Raw genomic sequence first — 18,267 nt, 5'->3', positions numbered from 1 at the left:
CATTCAGCACCTCGAGAGCCCCCAAAAGGATATCCAGAGTTTCCACAAAGATGAGTGCATAATCTGCGAAATCAAGGTCAGAGATCTTGATATTCCCAAACGATGCACCACAGCTTGATCTCTCCGACATCCTTCCCAGAATCCAGTCCCTACAAGCCATGAAAAGTGTCGGGGGCAGTACACACCCTTGACAAACTCCAGTTCCAACGGGAAATAAGTCAGAGATGGAACCATCACACCTCACAGCACTCTTAATACCAGAGTAGAGTTCAGTTCAAGTACTGAGAGCAGCGTCACCCCTCCGTAGTTGATGCACTCCTGGCGATCTCACCCTTTGCTTTCCAAAAAGGGACAGCAAGGCTCCTCTTCCAGTGAGTTGTGACGATGCCTACGTTCCAAACAGAGAACAGAACTGCATGCAACGGCATGAGAACAGCATTCACCAGCCTTGAGAAGTTCAGCATGGACGCCAAAATCCCAGGAGCTTTACCCCCTTTCACCGCAGCCATGTTTCTACAAATGAAGGTGGTTCACAGTTGATTGTAGGGTCAGCAAAAGCGATCGTTACATCCCTGACATGCAACTCAACAGCCGGTGGGTCAACCTGGTACAGCCGCTCAAAGTAATCGGTCCAGCGGGCCTTCACCTCGGACTCTTCTGTCAAGAGCCCACCACCCTCCGCTCTAAGTGCAGTACACCGGGGACGGCCTTGGAGGAACACATCGCGTGAATTCCTCTGTAAGCATTCACTTGACCGCAGGTGATGCTCTACTCCTTCACAGATTCCTCACACATCGGCCTCCTTGTCAAAACAATATTAGTTTCAAGTCAAAACAACATTCGTTTGAAGTCAGGATTTATCAACTGAAGGGAAGCAACGGCCCACTGCCGCGGGAAGAAAAATAAAGCTCACATTTTATGAGTCATCCCTTCGTCATTTCTCGTTCCAAGAATCGTTTGAAACATCAGCACACCATTGCTTCCCACGGCTGTTAGCACACCATTCTTAGCATCCACTTGATAAATCCTCGAGTATGAATCATCTGCTGATGCAGAAAAACACTACCCTCGACAAAACCTAGTAGTCCCTCGGTGTGAAATCAGTCAGGGGACATGTGATTCAATGACTTAATTGGAGAGTGTGGTTCTGCATTCCCACTGTTTTACCACATGTCATTACCTGGGGGTGGTGCTGCTGACAGCAGACATGACTGCAGTCTGTCCTGCACCCGTCGTGCCAAAACTGCCTTCCAGCCCAGTGTAATACTCCCCAGTTTTTGCCACCACAGGACCACCTCCGGCACCATTCGCAGGCACATTTGTAGCTGAAGGAACATTTGCCAACATACGGCCAACAGATTTGATGATGAAGCAAAGGGAAGCGAAACGTGAAAGGCACATTACCAAGAGAGAGAGAGAGAGAGAGAGACAGAGACAGAGACAGAGACAGAGACAGAGACAGAGACAGAGACAGAGACAGAGACAGAGACAGAGACAGAGACAGAGACAGAGACAGAGACAGAGACAGAGAGAGAGAGAGAGAGAGAGAGAGAGAGAGAGAGAGAGAGAGAGAGAGAGCACGGCACTCACCAAGCACAGAAACCTGAGAAGCGACTGTGAGGGGACAATCAGTGACACAGAAAGGACAAAATAAACACAAAGAACAGGAAGCAGGTTACAAAACGCACTGTCAGTTTGCTTGAAGATGCTGTCCAGATCCGCCAAGGCGGCGTACTTGTCGGCCGGTGGGACATCACCCTTGGAAACCGTGGTGCCGGATATCGAACTGAGGTCCGCGCTCGACGACTTGGGGAAGTTGTTGAAATCGGCGAAGTTTGGTAGCGACGACGTTGTGCTTCCTCCTGACACGGTGGGAGACAACCGGGGAGGGAATCACCACAAAATGCATCAGATTCGATTCCTTCACTCGGGGGAACGTAGGAACCCATGGAATCGATCAAAATGAAACCCGCGAACTCTGAACAGGACGTGCGAATACTTGGATTGGACAAAACGGGTTAAAATCACGAATAAAAAGAACAAACGTTCACAATACTGTTCATGCAGACGAGACCAACCAAAGGTACCCATTTGTTTGCAGTACTGATCATGCAGGCGAGAGCCACCAACCAAACATGGTAACCATTTGTGATTGTGCAGGTTTGCAAAGGATCACAACAACCACCGAGTTGAGTTAACATCGTGGAAAAAAAGTTGTTTCCTTCAAAAAGAAAATTCCACAATTTCACAACAACAAGGTGAAGTTAATGTTGCTCTTAAAATGGGAAAATGCACATTAAACAGGAAGGGTTTAAAAAAAAAAATTTAATACAATAATAAACATGGTCTACTAAGATGTTCAAACATCCGTACAATCACCATTTTGGTCTGACAATATGGAACGTGTACGCTTTGTGCGTACGCCGTATATCGGAATAAAGGTCCGGGGGGGGGGGAAGGAAGGGAAAAACGAAGACGTGAGGGAGAGAGTCGAGAAAGTTCAAACAGCAAAGAGAGGTCAGAAATAGAGACGGGTCAGAGGTTAAAACGTCGGTCTTGGTGTTGTGCTCGTTTTTCTAAAAGCCTAAACGTCCTTAAAACCAACCAGAGCGAAGTCCATGACGCACCGTCACAAATCCCTGCGCTTCCCACCGACCGCAAAGTTTAAAGACGGCAAAAAGTTCCAACAGGAATAACCCCACATCAAATTCCCCATTTTGACCCCGCTGTGGCCCGAAGTTCCCTCCCATTGGGGAATGAACCGGTGGTCAAATCCAAAACATGGTGATGTATTTCATGCGTCCCCCAATGATGATTGCATAAATACAAAGTTTCATGAAAAAAAAACCCAAAAATGTTTAAAAACGTTACCCGCAATTGCATTTTTTTTGGTATTTGACCTTTTGACCTTGACACAGGGGCGGGGCCGAAAATTAAACTGCTCTTGCACCTTCTCGCCATGTGGTGATGACAACTACCGAGTGGGAGCAGATCACAATATCCCACCTCCCACCAAAAAAAAATGTTCTTTTTTTTGTTTTGTTTTTTAACTCATGGGGAGAATGAGGAGGTAAAACTTAATGATGAGGCGTTTAATAAAATGTCAATGACACGAGGGTGTAGGAAATGAGACGAACAGCGGGTTCGTCAGGAGGGCCTGCCAGCATTGCACAACCAAAGCAAAGCACGGTGGTACAAGTTGTTAGAAACTCGAGCAAAAATAAAATCGTTTATTTTCACCCACGGCAAACACATCGGAACTCAAAAACCAACGACGACGGTTGGGGTTTCATCCATAAACCAAACGGAATGGAAGGCAGCAAAGCAAAGCATCGATGGGGCGAAGGAGCAAACACACTGAGGCCGAGCGAGTCACGCGGGTCTTCGGTCACGTCTCACCTGCCGGCGCACGAGGGCCTGCCCAACCGGAGCGCGAGCGTCGAAAAGCTAGGCAGGGGCACGGCACGGGACGAAACAAACCGTGATGGAAGAAATGACGCACATGGCAACGGCAAGATAATGCAAGCACTGTAAACATGCACCACGTGCACGGAGCAAGCCACGGTTAGCACCTGGGACGAGCACTCACCTGTGCTCTGCGTGCGGATGGGCTGGGTCGTTTTGCCGAACGCCCCAAACGCGCCGCTGGCCACCGAGCTCCTGAAGGCATCGAAGTTGGCAAAGTTCGTACTCATTCCACCTGTGACCGTAGTACAAGGGTGGGGAAGGGCATCGCGCACACGAGTCGTTCAGCGACGGTGACACTCGGGTAAGCAGTATCATCAAGTGGTTGATAAACCAACTCGTGCAAAGAACGTGTTGGATGGGATCACGACTTCCATGGAAACGTGCCGTCGTAGTCCCGAAACCCGAAACAAACCCTCCCCCTTTGGTAAAGTTCAGACCAACATCCCTTACGGATCATTTTTCGAAGATGCATAGATTCACTTTGCAATCGCATGCGTTTTATAGACGTACCAACGTTCCGTACTTTATAGACGTGTACGTTGTTATAGTACGTACTTTAATAATGTGAGCATTTCTATAAATGATGTGTATCAAGAACATGAGCACATATATAGAGTGCATACTTTATAGACGTGCTCACGTTTCAATGGGATGTATAATTTATGGATGTACAGTACTCACATCCTTTGGAGCGGTACTCAGTTGAAAAAGGACTATGTGTACCACTGGCTTCCACCAGGCGGCGTTTGTGGCTCACGTTGGTGCATCATGTGCAGACAGACAGACAGACAGACAGACAGACAGACAGGCAATCAAACAAAGCGTGTCAAAAATGGATATTTCATTTATCCGAGATCCTCCCTATGAGCCGATTTCACGGATGGGAAACCATGAGCTCTCGTGAACGTGCGCACAGCGAACGTTTTAGGCGTTTACATTCTAAACTCGACCGCCACTTGGTAGAGCGCATACCTCCGCCAGGCTGGTTGTAAAAAAACATCATTAAAAAAAAAGGATAGCTCCAGCGAACTATACCGCTGAGGTTGTTTTCATTGATCAAATACTCCCGAAGAGTACTTGACTGAATTGGGAATTGATTTTTTAAATAATTTTTTCATTGCCCGATTTGAACGAAACTTGAAACTGCACACCGCAGGAGAATGGTGAGTAAGGTGGGCCAAAAATTTTTGCGCCATCGTGTACCGTTTTGGCTGTATTTCGGGAACATACATACATACATGTATACAACATGAGAGTTTGAGTAATATATAGATATTCAATCTCTTACCGAATACGCAGCACCTGTTTGGAGTGGAACACACACAAAACACCAACATTTCCACAATGAAAAAGTTCAAAACCATCCTCTTTACATCGTACTGGGATAAATATATATATATATATATATATATATATATATATATATATATATATATATATATATATATATATATATATATATATATATATATATATATATATATATATATATATATACACACACAATGCACCAACAAGTTTTGTCTCAGAAGTGGAATAAGGCATTAAAGAAACATGGGCTGTAGACGAGTATGGAAAAGTGATATGGGCCGAGCAGCAGAGAAAATAAATGAAGATCAAGTTAGAGGGGAAAGAGATTAGGCGGGGAAATAGGTTTACGTATCTGGGGGGGGGGGACAGTGACTGGGGTTGGTAAATCAGAGGTGGAGGTGTGGAGGAGGATCCAGGTGGGTGTGAATGCATGGAGGAGGACGATGAATGCAGACAGAAAAAAAAAAATCAAGAAAATTTAAAGGGAAAGTTCTGGTGGTCTTGTGTGATGCCAGCCCACCTTCACCTTTTGGAGATGATGGCACTAACAGAGACACAACAACAGAGGCTGCAGGTTTGCGAGAACAACTGCGTCAGGAGGATTGTGGGAGTGAAGAGGGTGGATAGAAAGAGGATGGATGAACTGATGGAAGAGATTGGTGTGCAGATGAGCTTGACGGGGAGATTGGTAAAAAGCCGGTAAAAGTGGGCTGGACACGGTGCGGATGGAGGTAGAGAGAATGGCAAAGAGCGCGCATAGCTTCAGGGAGAAAGGTCGGAGGAAAAGATGTAGATCGAGAATGGAAAGAGTTGGCTGCAGACAGGAGGAAGTGGAGGAGTATCATGGTGAAGCAGGGCAGAAGATTGGTACCATCAGACCTCACCGCTTATAAACTCCACATGGTACGTCTCTCGAAGAGAAGGAGAAGGAGAAGAAGATGCAATTCACGTGAAATTCGACATGCTCTTGTGATGCGAAGAACTGAATAAACCATTTATTTATTTGGGTACCAAGCCTTACCAGGCTGGTACCCTGTTGATTTTGTTATGTAGTATATTCTTGTTATTATTACTATTATGATTATTATAACCATAGGCTCCTCAACCCCACCGATAATTCCTGACCAAGCTCGGCAAGAGAAATCGCAGACAGTCGAAGACGATTTTATGACAATGTTGGTGGTGAGCGTTTTATCGCTGGTGAGCAAGTCTCAGCTCGGGGAAAGAGATAAAATGACTACATCTGATGGCAAGAGTACTTCGACCGAGAATCGAGAGTTTTACATTGGTGTTCCGATCTGCTCAAGCCCCTCTGTCCCTCAATTGTGCACAAACTGTCACAATATCCATGCACGCGTGCAAGATGGCCGCAGCATGCAAGGTCGAAAAATTCAGCTTCCATGAAGATTGAACAAGCGGTCAGGGCAGTGACCCTATTTTTTGGGAAACTCAGCTCGTCGCCAGGTCCCATCCGAGGTCATGCCGTCGAAATGCCAGATACACACCAGATTTGCCCATCGTCGGTCGTTGTCCTTGTATCTCATGCCACGTACACCGAGGTCTCCTCATGTGCTGGTCATGCACATGATCCAGTGCAAGTTCTGCCACAAGCCTTCGAACCTCAGAAGAAATATGCAGAGAACCCTGACAGATTTGAGTCGGATACATGAGGACCGCTCTTGTCGATTTGCACGGATCCCTTTGTTCGAGTTGGTCCTATCGCTACTACTATCTCTCATCAACTTTACTTGGTCATACTCGATACTGCGCACCACTGTATATCGATCAAAGCATTCCGAATTAGCTCGTGATACATTACTGTACACTGGATCCGCTCGGAGCTTCTATACATACGAGCAGAAAATAGAACACAGAGTGAAGAGGTGATTTAATCGGCAACCAGAGCAAAGTCCTGCCCCTCATTCAGGCTACGGACAAAAGCTTTGTAAGTGGTCAGGAGCTCAAGAGGGCCGAGGAAGGACTTTGCACGATGGAGGATTCCCAGTCGGCGACTGGCTTTTGAGGCGAGGTTGGAAATGTGACTTTCCCAGGAAAGGTCATGGCAGATAGTGAGACCCAGAAGCTTGAAAGAAAAGACTTCTTCCAGAGGATTGTTGAGAAAGTGGATGGGGTGGTTTTCTAAACGGTCCTTTCAAAGAGACATAGTGAGAGTGTGAGATTTGTCTGGATTGAAAGACATGTTCCACGTGTTGGACCAGTTTGTGATTTTATCCAGATCTGCAGTGAGCGAAGAAGCTGCTGCTTGCCGGTCTGAGGGATGACAGATGGTACGGCAGAGGGTGGAGTCGTCGGCAAAGAGAAATAGAGGATTTTCCAGAGAGTCGGAGAGATCATTGATGAAAACCAGAAAAAGATCAGGGCCCAGAACGCGACCTTGAGGAACTCCAGCCTGCACAGGAAGAGGGGATGAAAGAACTCCATTTAGGGCCACACGTTGACTGCGACAGGAGAGGAAGTCTGCGAGCCATGAGTGGAGATGGCCTTCAATACCATGGGAAGAGAGTTTGGTGAGTAGTACAGGGTGCCAGACTGTGTCAAAAGCACGTGATATGTCCAGGGATACGGCTCGGATTTCCTGTCTGGCATTGAGGACCTCCATCCATTGTTGGGAGAGCAGAAGCAGCATATCCAGGGTAGAGTGACCTGGTCTGAAACCAAATTGATGATCAGAAATCAAGCCATTGGAGAAGAGGAAGGATTTCATGTCTGAAGCGATCATGGATTCCATAACCTTGCTGATGATTGGGAGAAGGCTGATTGGTCTGTAGTTGCAGGGATCTGTTTTTGCACCTTTTTATACAGGGTGGTAATGTTTGCTGATTTCCAAGCAGATGGCAGATGACCTTGAGCAAATGAGAGGGTGAATAGAACAGAGAGAGGGTGAGCAAGAGCAAAAGAGCAGGCTTTGAGGACACGTGGGCTGATGCCGTCTGGACCGGTTGCAGAATGAGTCGAGGTTTGAAAGCAAGCTCTCCACCTTGTCAGGAGAAACGGACACAGAGTTCAGGGACAGTTGGGTGCGACTGGGTAAAGTGGGTATAGATAGTGATGGGTTTAGGACACAAGATTTAGCTGCAAACACCGAGTTTAGACATTCAGCTTTATCACGTGGTATCAGCAGTGCGGCCATTTGAGGCAAGGGAGGGGATGGAGGGGGAACATACACCAGAAACAGATTTGATTAAACGCCACCAGGATTTTGAGGAGGGAGAGAAGTTTGAGAGTTCAGACTTGAGATGAGAAAGATGTTGTTTTCTGGCTCTCCTGAGGGTAGATACACACTTGTTCCGAACTTTGTGGAAGGAACTGAGATTGCCCTCAGTTGGGTTTGCTTTCCATGAGGCAAAGGCAAGTTGTTTCAGGAGAACTGCCTCGCCACAAGCTTCAGTAAACCAAGGGCGGGAGGAAGAGTAGGACAACTGAAGACGAGAGGGGATAAATCTGTGCATGAGGGAGAGAAACTTTCTTTGAAAGAATTCCCAGGATGAGTTGATGTTTGAGAAAGTAGTGATAGGAGACCAGTCTGTAAGTTTGATGGCTGCTCGGAGACCCTGCCAGTCGGCTTGAGTGAAATGCCAGACTCGACGGCGGTGAGGTGGTTCTCTGATAACAGCCAGAGAGATGTCCACTTTGACAAGGACGTGGTCAGAAGAACCGATTGGAGCGAAGGAAGAGCAGCAGATATTGTCAGGGAAATTTGTCAAAATCAGATCCAGAAGAGATGGAGTACCATTGGTTGAGATCCGGGTCGGGAAGTTGACCGATTGAGTCAGTCCTAATGAGTCGCAGAAAGCTTTTGCTGAGGTGCCATGACAGGTGAGAGAGGTACCCACACCTGGCCAACTGGCGTGATGACAATTGAAGTCACCACATAAGAGGAAGAGAGAGTTTGGATGAGAAGATAGAAGATGGTCCATGTTTTCGGATAGTGAGGTGTAAATGGAGTCATCACTGTTCGGTGGACGGTCCAGTACACATATAAACATGAGGTGGGAGTGGAGGGGAAGCCGAAGCCAGAGGTATTCCTGGGGGTGTGGGGGAGTGAGAGCAGTGCATGGAGAGTGAAGAATAGAGTCTTTGATGAAGAGAGCAACACCTCCACCAGGACGAGGCTCAGGTCTGTCATACCGTAAGAGGGAGTAACCGGGGAGAGATACTTGGGAGTCAGACACGTCTTGGGAGAGGAAAGTTTCTGTTAGGCAGATAATGTCTGGTTTGTCAGTGGCAACCTGTATGGAAAGATCTGAAAGGTTTGAGCGAAGGCCCCGGATATTTGAGGTCCGCACTTTTAATGAAGAGGTAGGGGAGGAGGCTTTGGGTACAGAGGGTGGGGGGAGGGGGAGGGTAGGACAAGGGATGAGGGGGAGGTAAGGAGCGTTGTTGAAAGAGTGTGGGGTATTGCAGAATAGCGAGGGGAGGGGCCGAATGAGGAGGAGAAAAGGCTCTGTGGTGCTGGGGGAGAGGGGGACAAGAGACAAGGAAGAAGGCAGTTGAGGATTTGAGGAGGTGGAGTGAAGAGATGGAGGTGAGAGGGCAGTGGAGGGAGGCAGCTTGGTGGATGAGAGGGGGGCAACTTTGAGAAGGATGAGTGAGGGGATGAAAGGTGAGGGGGAATTTTTGAGAGAGGTGAGAGGGAGGCTTGGAGGGGAAGAGTGGGATGGTTGCTTTGAGAGTGAGAGTGAGGGGTGAGGGGGGTGAGTTGGCACTGAAGTTGGAAAAAAAGAATGGTTGACGGAAAGCGAACATCCATGGCAAACTGTGGTTTTTAAAAGTTTGAGGTCAGAGATGCGATTTAACACAATTCTTGATGGATGCAATGAAGGCGAATTCAGAGCATGGAGAGAAGAAGCGCTGTCATAGTTGGATTTTTTAGGCAAGGAATGAAGGAGAGCTCGAAATGAGAGCAGTCTGTTAAAATAGCAGAAGAGTAGTGCATTATGAAACAGTAAAGAGTACCACATGTGTGAGAGAGGAAGATGAAGCATTATAAGATCGTTTTTGTTGTTAATATTAATGTTTGAGAGAGTTCAACAGATTAGGTCATGGAAGTGTAGAAAAAAAAAAATCGAGGAAGAAGATGAGGAGGAGGTTAAGAGGAAGAAGAAGAAGCAAAATCGGGAGAAAGTGAGCGTTTTGTTGTTGTTGTTGTTGGGTATTTTTTTTTTTTTTTGAGATAAGAAAGAGATTAGTTGGGAGAATGGGGGATGTTTGGAAAGTGGGGAGGATGAAAATTGAAGGTAATGGGGAAGATAGAAATTGAAGGTAATGGGGAGAAAAAACAAAAAAAACAACAAAAAAAAAACGATCGAACACCGAGTGGAACCGGTAGGCCTCAAGCCTAGGCCAAGGCCTAGGCCTCAAACACCAGGTAAGAACGTCGACAAAAATACTCACAAAATAGCACGATTTTTCAAACAAAACCGAACTGGGATCACACAGTAACATGTAGGTGAGAAAATTAAACAGTTAAAACGGGACAAATAACGACCGGAAACTTAACTTTGAGAACGTCAGCAAGGAGCCCGGAAGGAGACCTCTCGTCGCGCCAAACCCGGAACCGTCGCGCCAAACCCGGAACCGTCGCTCCAAACCCGGAACCTTTTTTGTCAAAAAGTGTGGGGATAAATATTATACAAACGGATGTGACAAATGTTGATACCAAAGCTGTAGACCCGTGATCGAGCCGATCCACAGATACTTCCTATCCATTGATCGAGATTCGCCCAATCGCTTTCTGCGCGTGCATCAGAGCCGTGTGGACTGTGGAACCCGCTCAGAGAAGCAAGGTTGACCTGGACCAATAGCCCGGTCATCGGGACGCTCATTTCCTTTTCACCTTTCATTTTGGTTGGTCCCTGATGTTCTGTAGGGCACTTCACTGCTCGAGTTACACCAAGACCGAGACAGATCCAGGAAGCGTAATTGCATCGTTTGGTATGCAAGGTGTTACGAATAGCCATCACCTTACCACTGTATAGTATTAGTCCGGGAGCCAACCTGTGTACGAGGCTGTTTTAGGGTTGGACCTTACAGCCTCTGCTATAAAATTTTACACCCCCAGGATGTTTAGATATATGTTTGCAGTTCATGAAAACCAATGTTGGCAATTCATAAGCTCTTGCGAAAAATTTTGGCGGCCGTTTTTGTTTGAGGAAGATTTGAAAAATTTGATAAAACAGCAATTGTCAATAAAATTTCTAAAAAAATTAAAAAATCACATTCATGAAAAATAAATGTGAACTAAATGTAAGAATTCAATCAGTGCATTGTAAAATGACAAAAAAAAATTGCCTTTGTGGAAGTAAACCTCGTAAAAGTACATAATTTTGTGAAAAATGCCTTAAAAATAACGTTTTTTGAAGATGGCCTTTAGAACTTTTCTTATCATAGGCAGATGCTTCATTAGAATACTAATTTCTCTTAATGTGATATGAACATGGTATCCATGGCTAATTAAAACAGCAAATTTGATTGAGTTCTATCAATTTTTAAAGAGAAAATTAACATTTTTGTCAACCAAAGTTACCCCTACCCCCAAAATCCTCTTACTCTATTGAACACAGTTCGGTTAAGGTTTGCTGGATCCAGGTTGGGTACTTCACAGTTCACTCTTCCAAAGGAAAATTCAATGGTGTTTGGAGTGACATGGCCCTGGAGCAGACATACAACAATGAAGGGAAGACATCTCTGTTCAAACGCATATCTCAGGCACCAGCTGCTCGAAATAAATATGTGAAAACAGCACCATTTCTCACAGCTGTATCAGAGAACATAAAGTCTATGGCTAATCTAGGCCAACAGGAATCTACTCATCATGGAGAAACACAGAAGCAGGCAACAGAAGAACATATGCATGTTGAGGAGATCAAGAAAGTGATATGCCAGCAGATGATAAACCCATTCCAGTGTAACAACCAAGTGGTTCTGCTCAATAGAGCAACTAGTGAGAAGGCTGCTTCAAAAGACTTGGTCCATGCTCAAGCTAAGGGCATGGAAGCCATTATGAAAGCAGAAGAGGTGGTCTCTATTAAGATTGAACCACTGAAGCTGGTAACTTTCTCCTCACAGAAGAAATCAAAACCATCAAGGAAACAGAGTTTAATCAGGATCTATCAAGATGAGACTGCAACTACACGTGTGCTGTGTTTCTATCGAGATGCCGACCCAGTCACAAGACAGATTGCATTTTCCCATGAGTGGACAGACTATCCATCATCCCTGTTTGAGGTTGATCCACGCTTAGCACAGGGGTTGTAATGCGCAAAGGCAACAAGTCTGATTTCGTGGCAGTGCTAATTGCTGAAGCTGAGCAGGATGTTGTTTTACAGCTGCCATCATTACCACAGAGTGACCTATACACAGTTTATCTGGTAGACACAATGGCATTTGTAAATAAATACCAAAAAATGGGTGCGAAAACATTTGGTGAACTTCCCCAGCTGTATCTTCGCAAGCAGGTGTATCCTGCAGTTGAAACCTGAAATGTGCAACTGTGTCAACATCATTGGTGATCAGTATGATTTTGATGATAGCCATACTTTGAAGGGTGATGAGCAGCAGAGGAGAAACCAGACAGACCAGGCAAGACAATTCTCACCATCCAAGAGTCTAGAAATTCCGGACTGGAATTTATTCATGAAGAATCCAAGAAATAAAGGAAATCTTCAGAACTTCATTGGCACTTCCCTTTGTGAGAGTCCTGAAGCTATTCCGGATGGAGTGACCATCATTCTTGGTAGTATGATGGAAAACAAAGGTCACACTCTTTCCATCACATCAGCATCAAGTTCAGTTCTGGACTTACCTTGTGAAGAACATGAAGAGGCAGACACAAGGATTATTGCTCATCTTGCGTATTGTGTGGAATATCTTGATCACCATCGAGCTGTTGTGCATGCAACAGATACAGACATAATTATGCTGTGTATATATCACTTCTGCTGCTTGAACACATTGCAAGAACTCTGGATACAACGGCAGAATCAATACCTACCTATTCATGAGCTGGTAGAAGTGTTGAGCAAGAAGTACCAGAAAATCCTCTTGATGTCGCAGCTACACTTCTGTGCACATATGTGTTGTGTGGATGTGACACAGTGAGCTACCCATTCAGAAGGGGAAAAGAAGAGGTCAGGTCAGGTATGGGAGCATGTGCCAGAACAGCGCGTCGCTGCGTCCACTTTCCGCCGGTACTCCAGGGGCCTCCGTCTGGCCGTCCCCCAGGCAGATGCCAGGCCCATCCCCATCTCCTTGAGATGATGGTCAACCTGCTGCAACCATGAGGCACGTGGTCGGCCCACTGGCCTCCCACTCATGAGACTCCCTCGCTGAGAGAATCTGGTGAGCAGGATCAGCGTCAGGAAAACGAGCCACATGTCCATACAGCCGCAGCTGACGCTCACGGACTATGCAGGTAACAAATCTCATCCGAGTCTCTCTCAGCAACCGCTCGTTGGACACAAAATCCGACCAGCGATAGCCAAGGATTCTCCGAAGAGACCTGGTACCAAAGGAATTAAGTCTCTGTCTCAGATCCTTGGTCAAAGTCCAAGTCTCGCACCCATAGAGCAAGACTGGAAGTACCAAGGACCTGAAGACTCAGACTTTCGTCCTCCCGCACAGGTACCGGCAGCGCCACACCCCATGATCCAGTGAATCCATGACTCCCCAGGCCCGACCCAGACGTCTATTGACCTCCGGCTCACAACCTGCGGAAACATGAATATCACTGCCAAGGTAAGTGAATCTCTCCACGACCTCAACATCCTCACCACAAACAGACACAGACAGGACAGCAGCATCCAAGATGTCACCGAAAGCCTGGATCTTAGTTTTGACCCAAGAAATCCGTAATCCCAACGGCTCCGACTCCTCATTCAGCACCTCGAGGGCCCCCAAGAGGATGTCTAAAGTCTCCGCAAAGATGACTGCATCATCTGCAAAATCAAGGTCCGAGATCTTGACATTGCCAAACGATGCACCGCAACTTGATCTCTCCGACATCCTCCCTAGAATCCAGTCCATACAAGTGCTGAAAAGTGTGGGGGCAAGTACACATCCCTGACGAACTCCAGTAACAACTGGAAATAAGTCAGAGATGGTACCACCACACTTCACAGCACTCTCAGTACCAGAGTAGAGTTCAGACATCAGATCGATCAGTTTCGGTGGCACCCCACGAAGACCAAGAATCCTCCAGAGGACATCCCGATTCACTGAATCGAACGCTTTACAGAGATCAACATAGGCTGCAAGCAGCCCCTGCCGAAACTCTCGTCTGTGTTCGGTGAGGACACGAAGTGCAAGGATACGGTCAATCGTTGACCTCTTTGGTGTAAAGCCTGACTGCTCTGGACGCTGGTGCTCAAGCAGATGGTGGCGAACCCTATCAAGAATTATCCGAGCAAAGACCTTGCCCGGCACTGAGAGCAGCGTCACCCCTCGGTAGTTTTTGCAGTCTTGGCGATCACCCTTCCCTTTCCAGAGAGGGACAACAAGGCCCCTCTTCCAGTCAGTTGGGATGATGCCTGTGTTCCTGTGAAAAGAAGAGCGGCACAGGTTTCTCTGGGACTGATAGGAAACCTTCCCCACCTTGTTGATTTTGGAAGAGATAGTGAAATGGCAGCAACAGAATGTGTCATTGATGAGGCCAGAGTATACTGGACTGCTCTGCATGGCCAAAAAGGGTTCAGCTGTTTGGATACCCTCAGGCAGCATATGTTTGTCTCTTCAAAATTAGACCTTAGGTCACTGCCAGCAACAGAAGATGCGTTTTACTTCCTTGTTTTAAGAGCATTGTATCAATTGCTTCTGTATAGACGTGCACATCTCAGTGACCGAGCACTTCCCCCAGCCACAACATTTGGCAGAACCCTTATCAATGGAAAACTGGTCCCAATTCTCATGTCTAAGCCAGCCAAACCAAACATAGACAAAACTGTGTCTTGCATGTGCAAATTATCCAAATGTCTGAAACGATGTTCATGCAAAAAGGCTGCTGTGCCTTGCTGAGTGACATGCATATGCCTTCGTCAGAGAGGTTCATGTGGTGGAGTTGTTTCAGAGAGTGACTCTTCCTCTGAAGAGGATGTTTCATGTCACAATATTGTGTTAATCCATTTCTAATTTTATCTTCCTTAAAACCATGGCATGTAAAAGTATGTTCTTGTTCCTGACCCCATTGATAGTCAAGCATTTCTGAGTTACATAAATCTTTTGTTGTTTGACATATAACCTTGTCAATTGAAGGTAGGTTAAATCTACACCAATTGTGATATAGGAAATGAACTCCTCTTTAATATGAGGGGTCATTTGTGTATATAGGTTTAGTGGTTATGATTTTAGGACAATATGAATTACCCCTACCCCCATCCTACATCTTCGCTTTTGCCAACATTTTGTTATCAGAGGGGGCTCGCAAAAGTGTTGACTGTGTTGTTGCGCAAGAGTTTCACCATTGCCAACATTGGTTTTCATATACTCAAAGGGTGTCTCTTTATGAAAATCAACACAAAAATTTTATAGCAGACCGGGCAATTTTTTTTTAATTTTGATCGGTTGGCTCCCGGACTATATTATAGTTGAGTGCGACTGCAAAAAAGGGACTCTTTTCCAGATGCTTGTGGCGTTGTACTGTGCAGGATATGCTCCCGATGGCCTGTTCATTGTATTTGAGTGGTTATTCTATTTTAATTCAACATATTGCTTTGGGTTTTGGAGTAGTATTATATGGGAACGTATGGCACACGTGTTGTCGACCATATCGGTAAAAACCCAAACAAGTCATTTTAAATACCTTGATAGTTTGTACGATCTTTGGAATGTATCGATTCAAACTGATGAGTTCACACGTGCACAGTACGGTAACATGTCGTAACAAGCAGGTTTTGATTTTTAATGAACACACACAACACAATATCGGGAATGGTTAGACCATTCAAGTTAAATCTCAGGGCAAATTTACAACAGAATAAAAATAAAACAGGTGTCAATTGCTATGGGGGGAGGAGGGGGGGGAGGTGAGGAGGCTGCTTGCTATGCCTCCACTGTTGTCTCTCTCCTTCCATTCTACTCCTCATGGGGCCGACACTATCCTTAAAAAGTTTGGTGACGATCAACTAAAGCGGTTAAACACATTACCCTTGACCTATACCAAACCCCCCCCCCTTTCCCATTTTACTCCCCATTGGGTACCAAGTATGGACGCAATCAGTGCCTCATTTGGTGGCCCTACAATGCCCCATTCTCAAGATATACAACATATAAAGGAACGCAGACAGACAAACAGAATGAAAAATCACTCGTCGAGCGACACTTGGCAAAACAGAACAACGTAGAATGGCACTCGGTGGAGCGCATACCTACGCCAAGCTGAACAGTTAACGTTTTGTGTCCCACTGATAGGCTGGATCTGAACCAAAATCGAATTTGCTTGTTCTCGTCACCTATCCAACTCATCCACCGAGTTTTGTCAAAACTCGTCCACAACTTTTTTAGATAGTATGATATATACTGTATATAGTTTGTTGGCCCAATCTCTCAGTTTTAGAAATCAGGCTTATGTTGACCTTTTGACCTGAAAAATAATTGGTCATTGAATCCATTGACCTGAGATGCAACTCATGTTCAAATTTCAAGTCAATCGGATTAAAATTGAGGATTTTATAAATTGCACCTATGTTGTTGACCTTTGGTCTATGTTGACCTTTTGGCATAAGCTGACCTCAAAAATAATTGGTGGTTGCATTCAGTAAACTGATCTGGACATCCTGTTTAAATTTCAAGTCAATCGGATGAAAATTGACAATTTTAGAAATTTCGGCCTATGTTGACCTTTTGGCCTAAGTTGACCTCCAAAATAGTTGGTGGTTGAATTCAGCGACTTCAGATGCAAATCCTCTTCAAATTTCAAGTCAATCGGATGGAAATTGACAATTTTAGAAACTTGGCCTATGTTGACCTTTTGGCCTAAGTGGACCTCAAAAATAATAGTTAGTTGAATTCTGAGACCTGATGTGCAAATCCTCTTCAAATTTCAAGTCAATCGGATGAAAATTGAGGATTTTAGAAATTGCACCGACGTTGTTGACCTTTGGCCTGCGGTGACCTTTTGACCTAAAAAATAAATTGGACTCTGTTGGACCACCAGCTCTACCATTTGGTGAGGTTTCGTGAAGATCGGTTTAAATGGTGACCTGTAGTTGATTAAAGATGAGCGCAGAGAGAAACAAATGGAGGCGATCAACATACTTGTCAAAAAGTAAAAAAATGAAAAAAAATTACCAAGTAAAAATGGAACCACGTGACCTGTGACATCATAAATTTACATTTCCCACGAACATTTTTGCGTCGATCACCCTCAAAAATTTTCATACTGATCGGATGAATCATTTTTGTACTTGTCGAATTATGACATCACAATGAAGGCACTGATAACGACATGGTCCCCTACCCCCCCCCCCCCCCACCCCCATGGGGAGTACTTGACAATGAACTATGTTACAATTTTTTCCATCCAGTGGTTTCGGAGATATAGATCGAGGTATCAATGACCAATGTCAGGTCAGGTATGGGAGCATGTGCCAGAACAGCGCGTCGCTGCGTCCACTTTCCGCCGGTACTCCAGGGGCCTCCGTCTGGCCATCCCCCAGGCAGATGCCAGGCCCATCCCCATCTCCTTGAGATCATGGTCAACCTGTTGCAACCATGAGGCACGTGGTCGACCCACTGGCCTCCTCCACTCATGAGACTCCCTCGCTGAGAGAATCTGGTGAGCAGGATCAGAGTCAGGAAAACGAGCCACATGTCCATACAGCCGCAACTGACGCTCACGGACTATGCAGGTAACAAATCTCATCCGAGCCTCTCTCAGCAACCGCTCGTTGGACACAAAATCCGACCAGCGATAGCCAAGGATTCTCCAAAGAGACCTGGTACCAAAGGAATTAAGTCTCCGTCTCAGATCCTTGGTCAGAGTCCAAGTCTCGCACCCATAGAGCAAGACTGGAAGTACCAAGGACCTGAAGACTCGGACTTTCGTCCTCCCACACAGGTACCGGCAGCGCCACACCCCATGATCCAGTGAATCCATGACTCCCCAGGCCCGACCCAGACGTCTATTGACCTCTGACTCGCAGCCAGCAGAGACATGAATATCACTGCCAAGGTAAGTGAATCTCTCCACGACCTCAACATCCTCACCACAAACAGACACAGACAGGACAGCAGCATCCAAGATGTCACCGAAAGCCTGGATCTTAGTTTTGACCCAAGAAACCCGTAATCCCAACGGCTCCGACTCCTCATTCAGCACCTCGAGGTTTGGTCATTCAATGACGAATGACGTCATAATTATCACTGAAAAATTATACACGAGTGGACGCACACGACGGTGAAAATTTTGTGTCAATCGCACCAACGTTTATTTAACAACAACAATAGGTTTCCCAGCCTGAAAGGTTTGGAACC

General features: G+C 45.9%; 1 protein-coding gene across 4 annotated transcripts in view; it reads right to left on the bottom strand.

Moving 5' to 3' along the window:
• AGFG1 (ArfGAP with FG repeats 1) overlaps nucleotides 1-18,267 on the bottom strand; it is an 85,985-nt gene that overhangs the window by 24,217 nt on the left and 43,501 nt on the right. For 3 of the 4 annotated variants that reach the window (XM_085862554.1, XM_085862555.1, XM_085862552.1), the window contains 4 exons: nucleotides 3,590-3,700; nucleotides 3,400-3,447; nucleotides 1,689-1,862; nucleotides 1,181-1,325 (listed from right to left, as the gene is read on the bottom strand). In XM_085862554.1, coding sequence (XP_085718680.1) covers nucleotides 1,181-1,325; nucleotides 1,689-1,862; nucleotides 3,400-3,447; nucleotides 3,590-3,700 — 478 coding nt within the window. The remainder of the gene's footprint in view (nucleotides 1-1,180; nucleotides 1,326-1,688; nucleotides 1,863-3,399; nucleotides 3,448-3,589; nucleotides 3,701-18,267) is intronic. The other variant, XM_085862553.1, reaches the window with a different exon arrangement.

The sequence above is a fragment of the Eptatretus burgeri genome, chromosome 17 (genome assembly GCF_056783735.1).
Source record: "Eptatretus burgeri isolate ZD-2024b chromosome 17, Ebu_testis_v1, whole genome shotgun sequence".
NCBI classification, from domain to species: Eukaryota; Metazoa; Chordata; class Myxini; order Myxiniformes; family Myxinidae; genus Eptatretus; species Eptatretus burgeri.
This window is presented reverse-complemented; position numbering and strand designations above follow the sequence as displayed.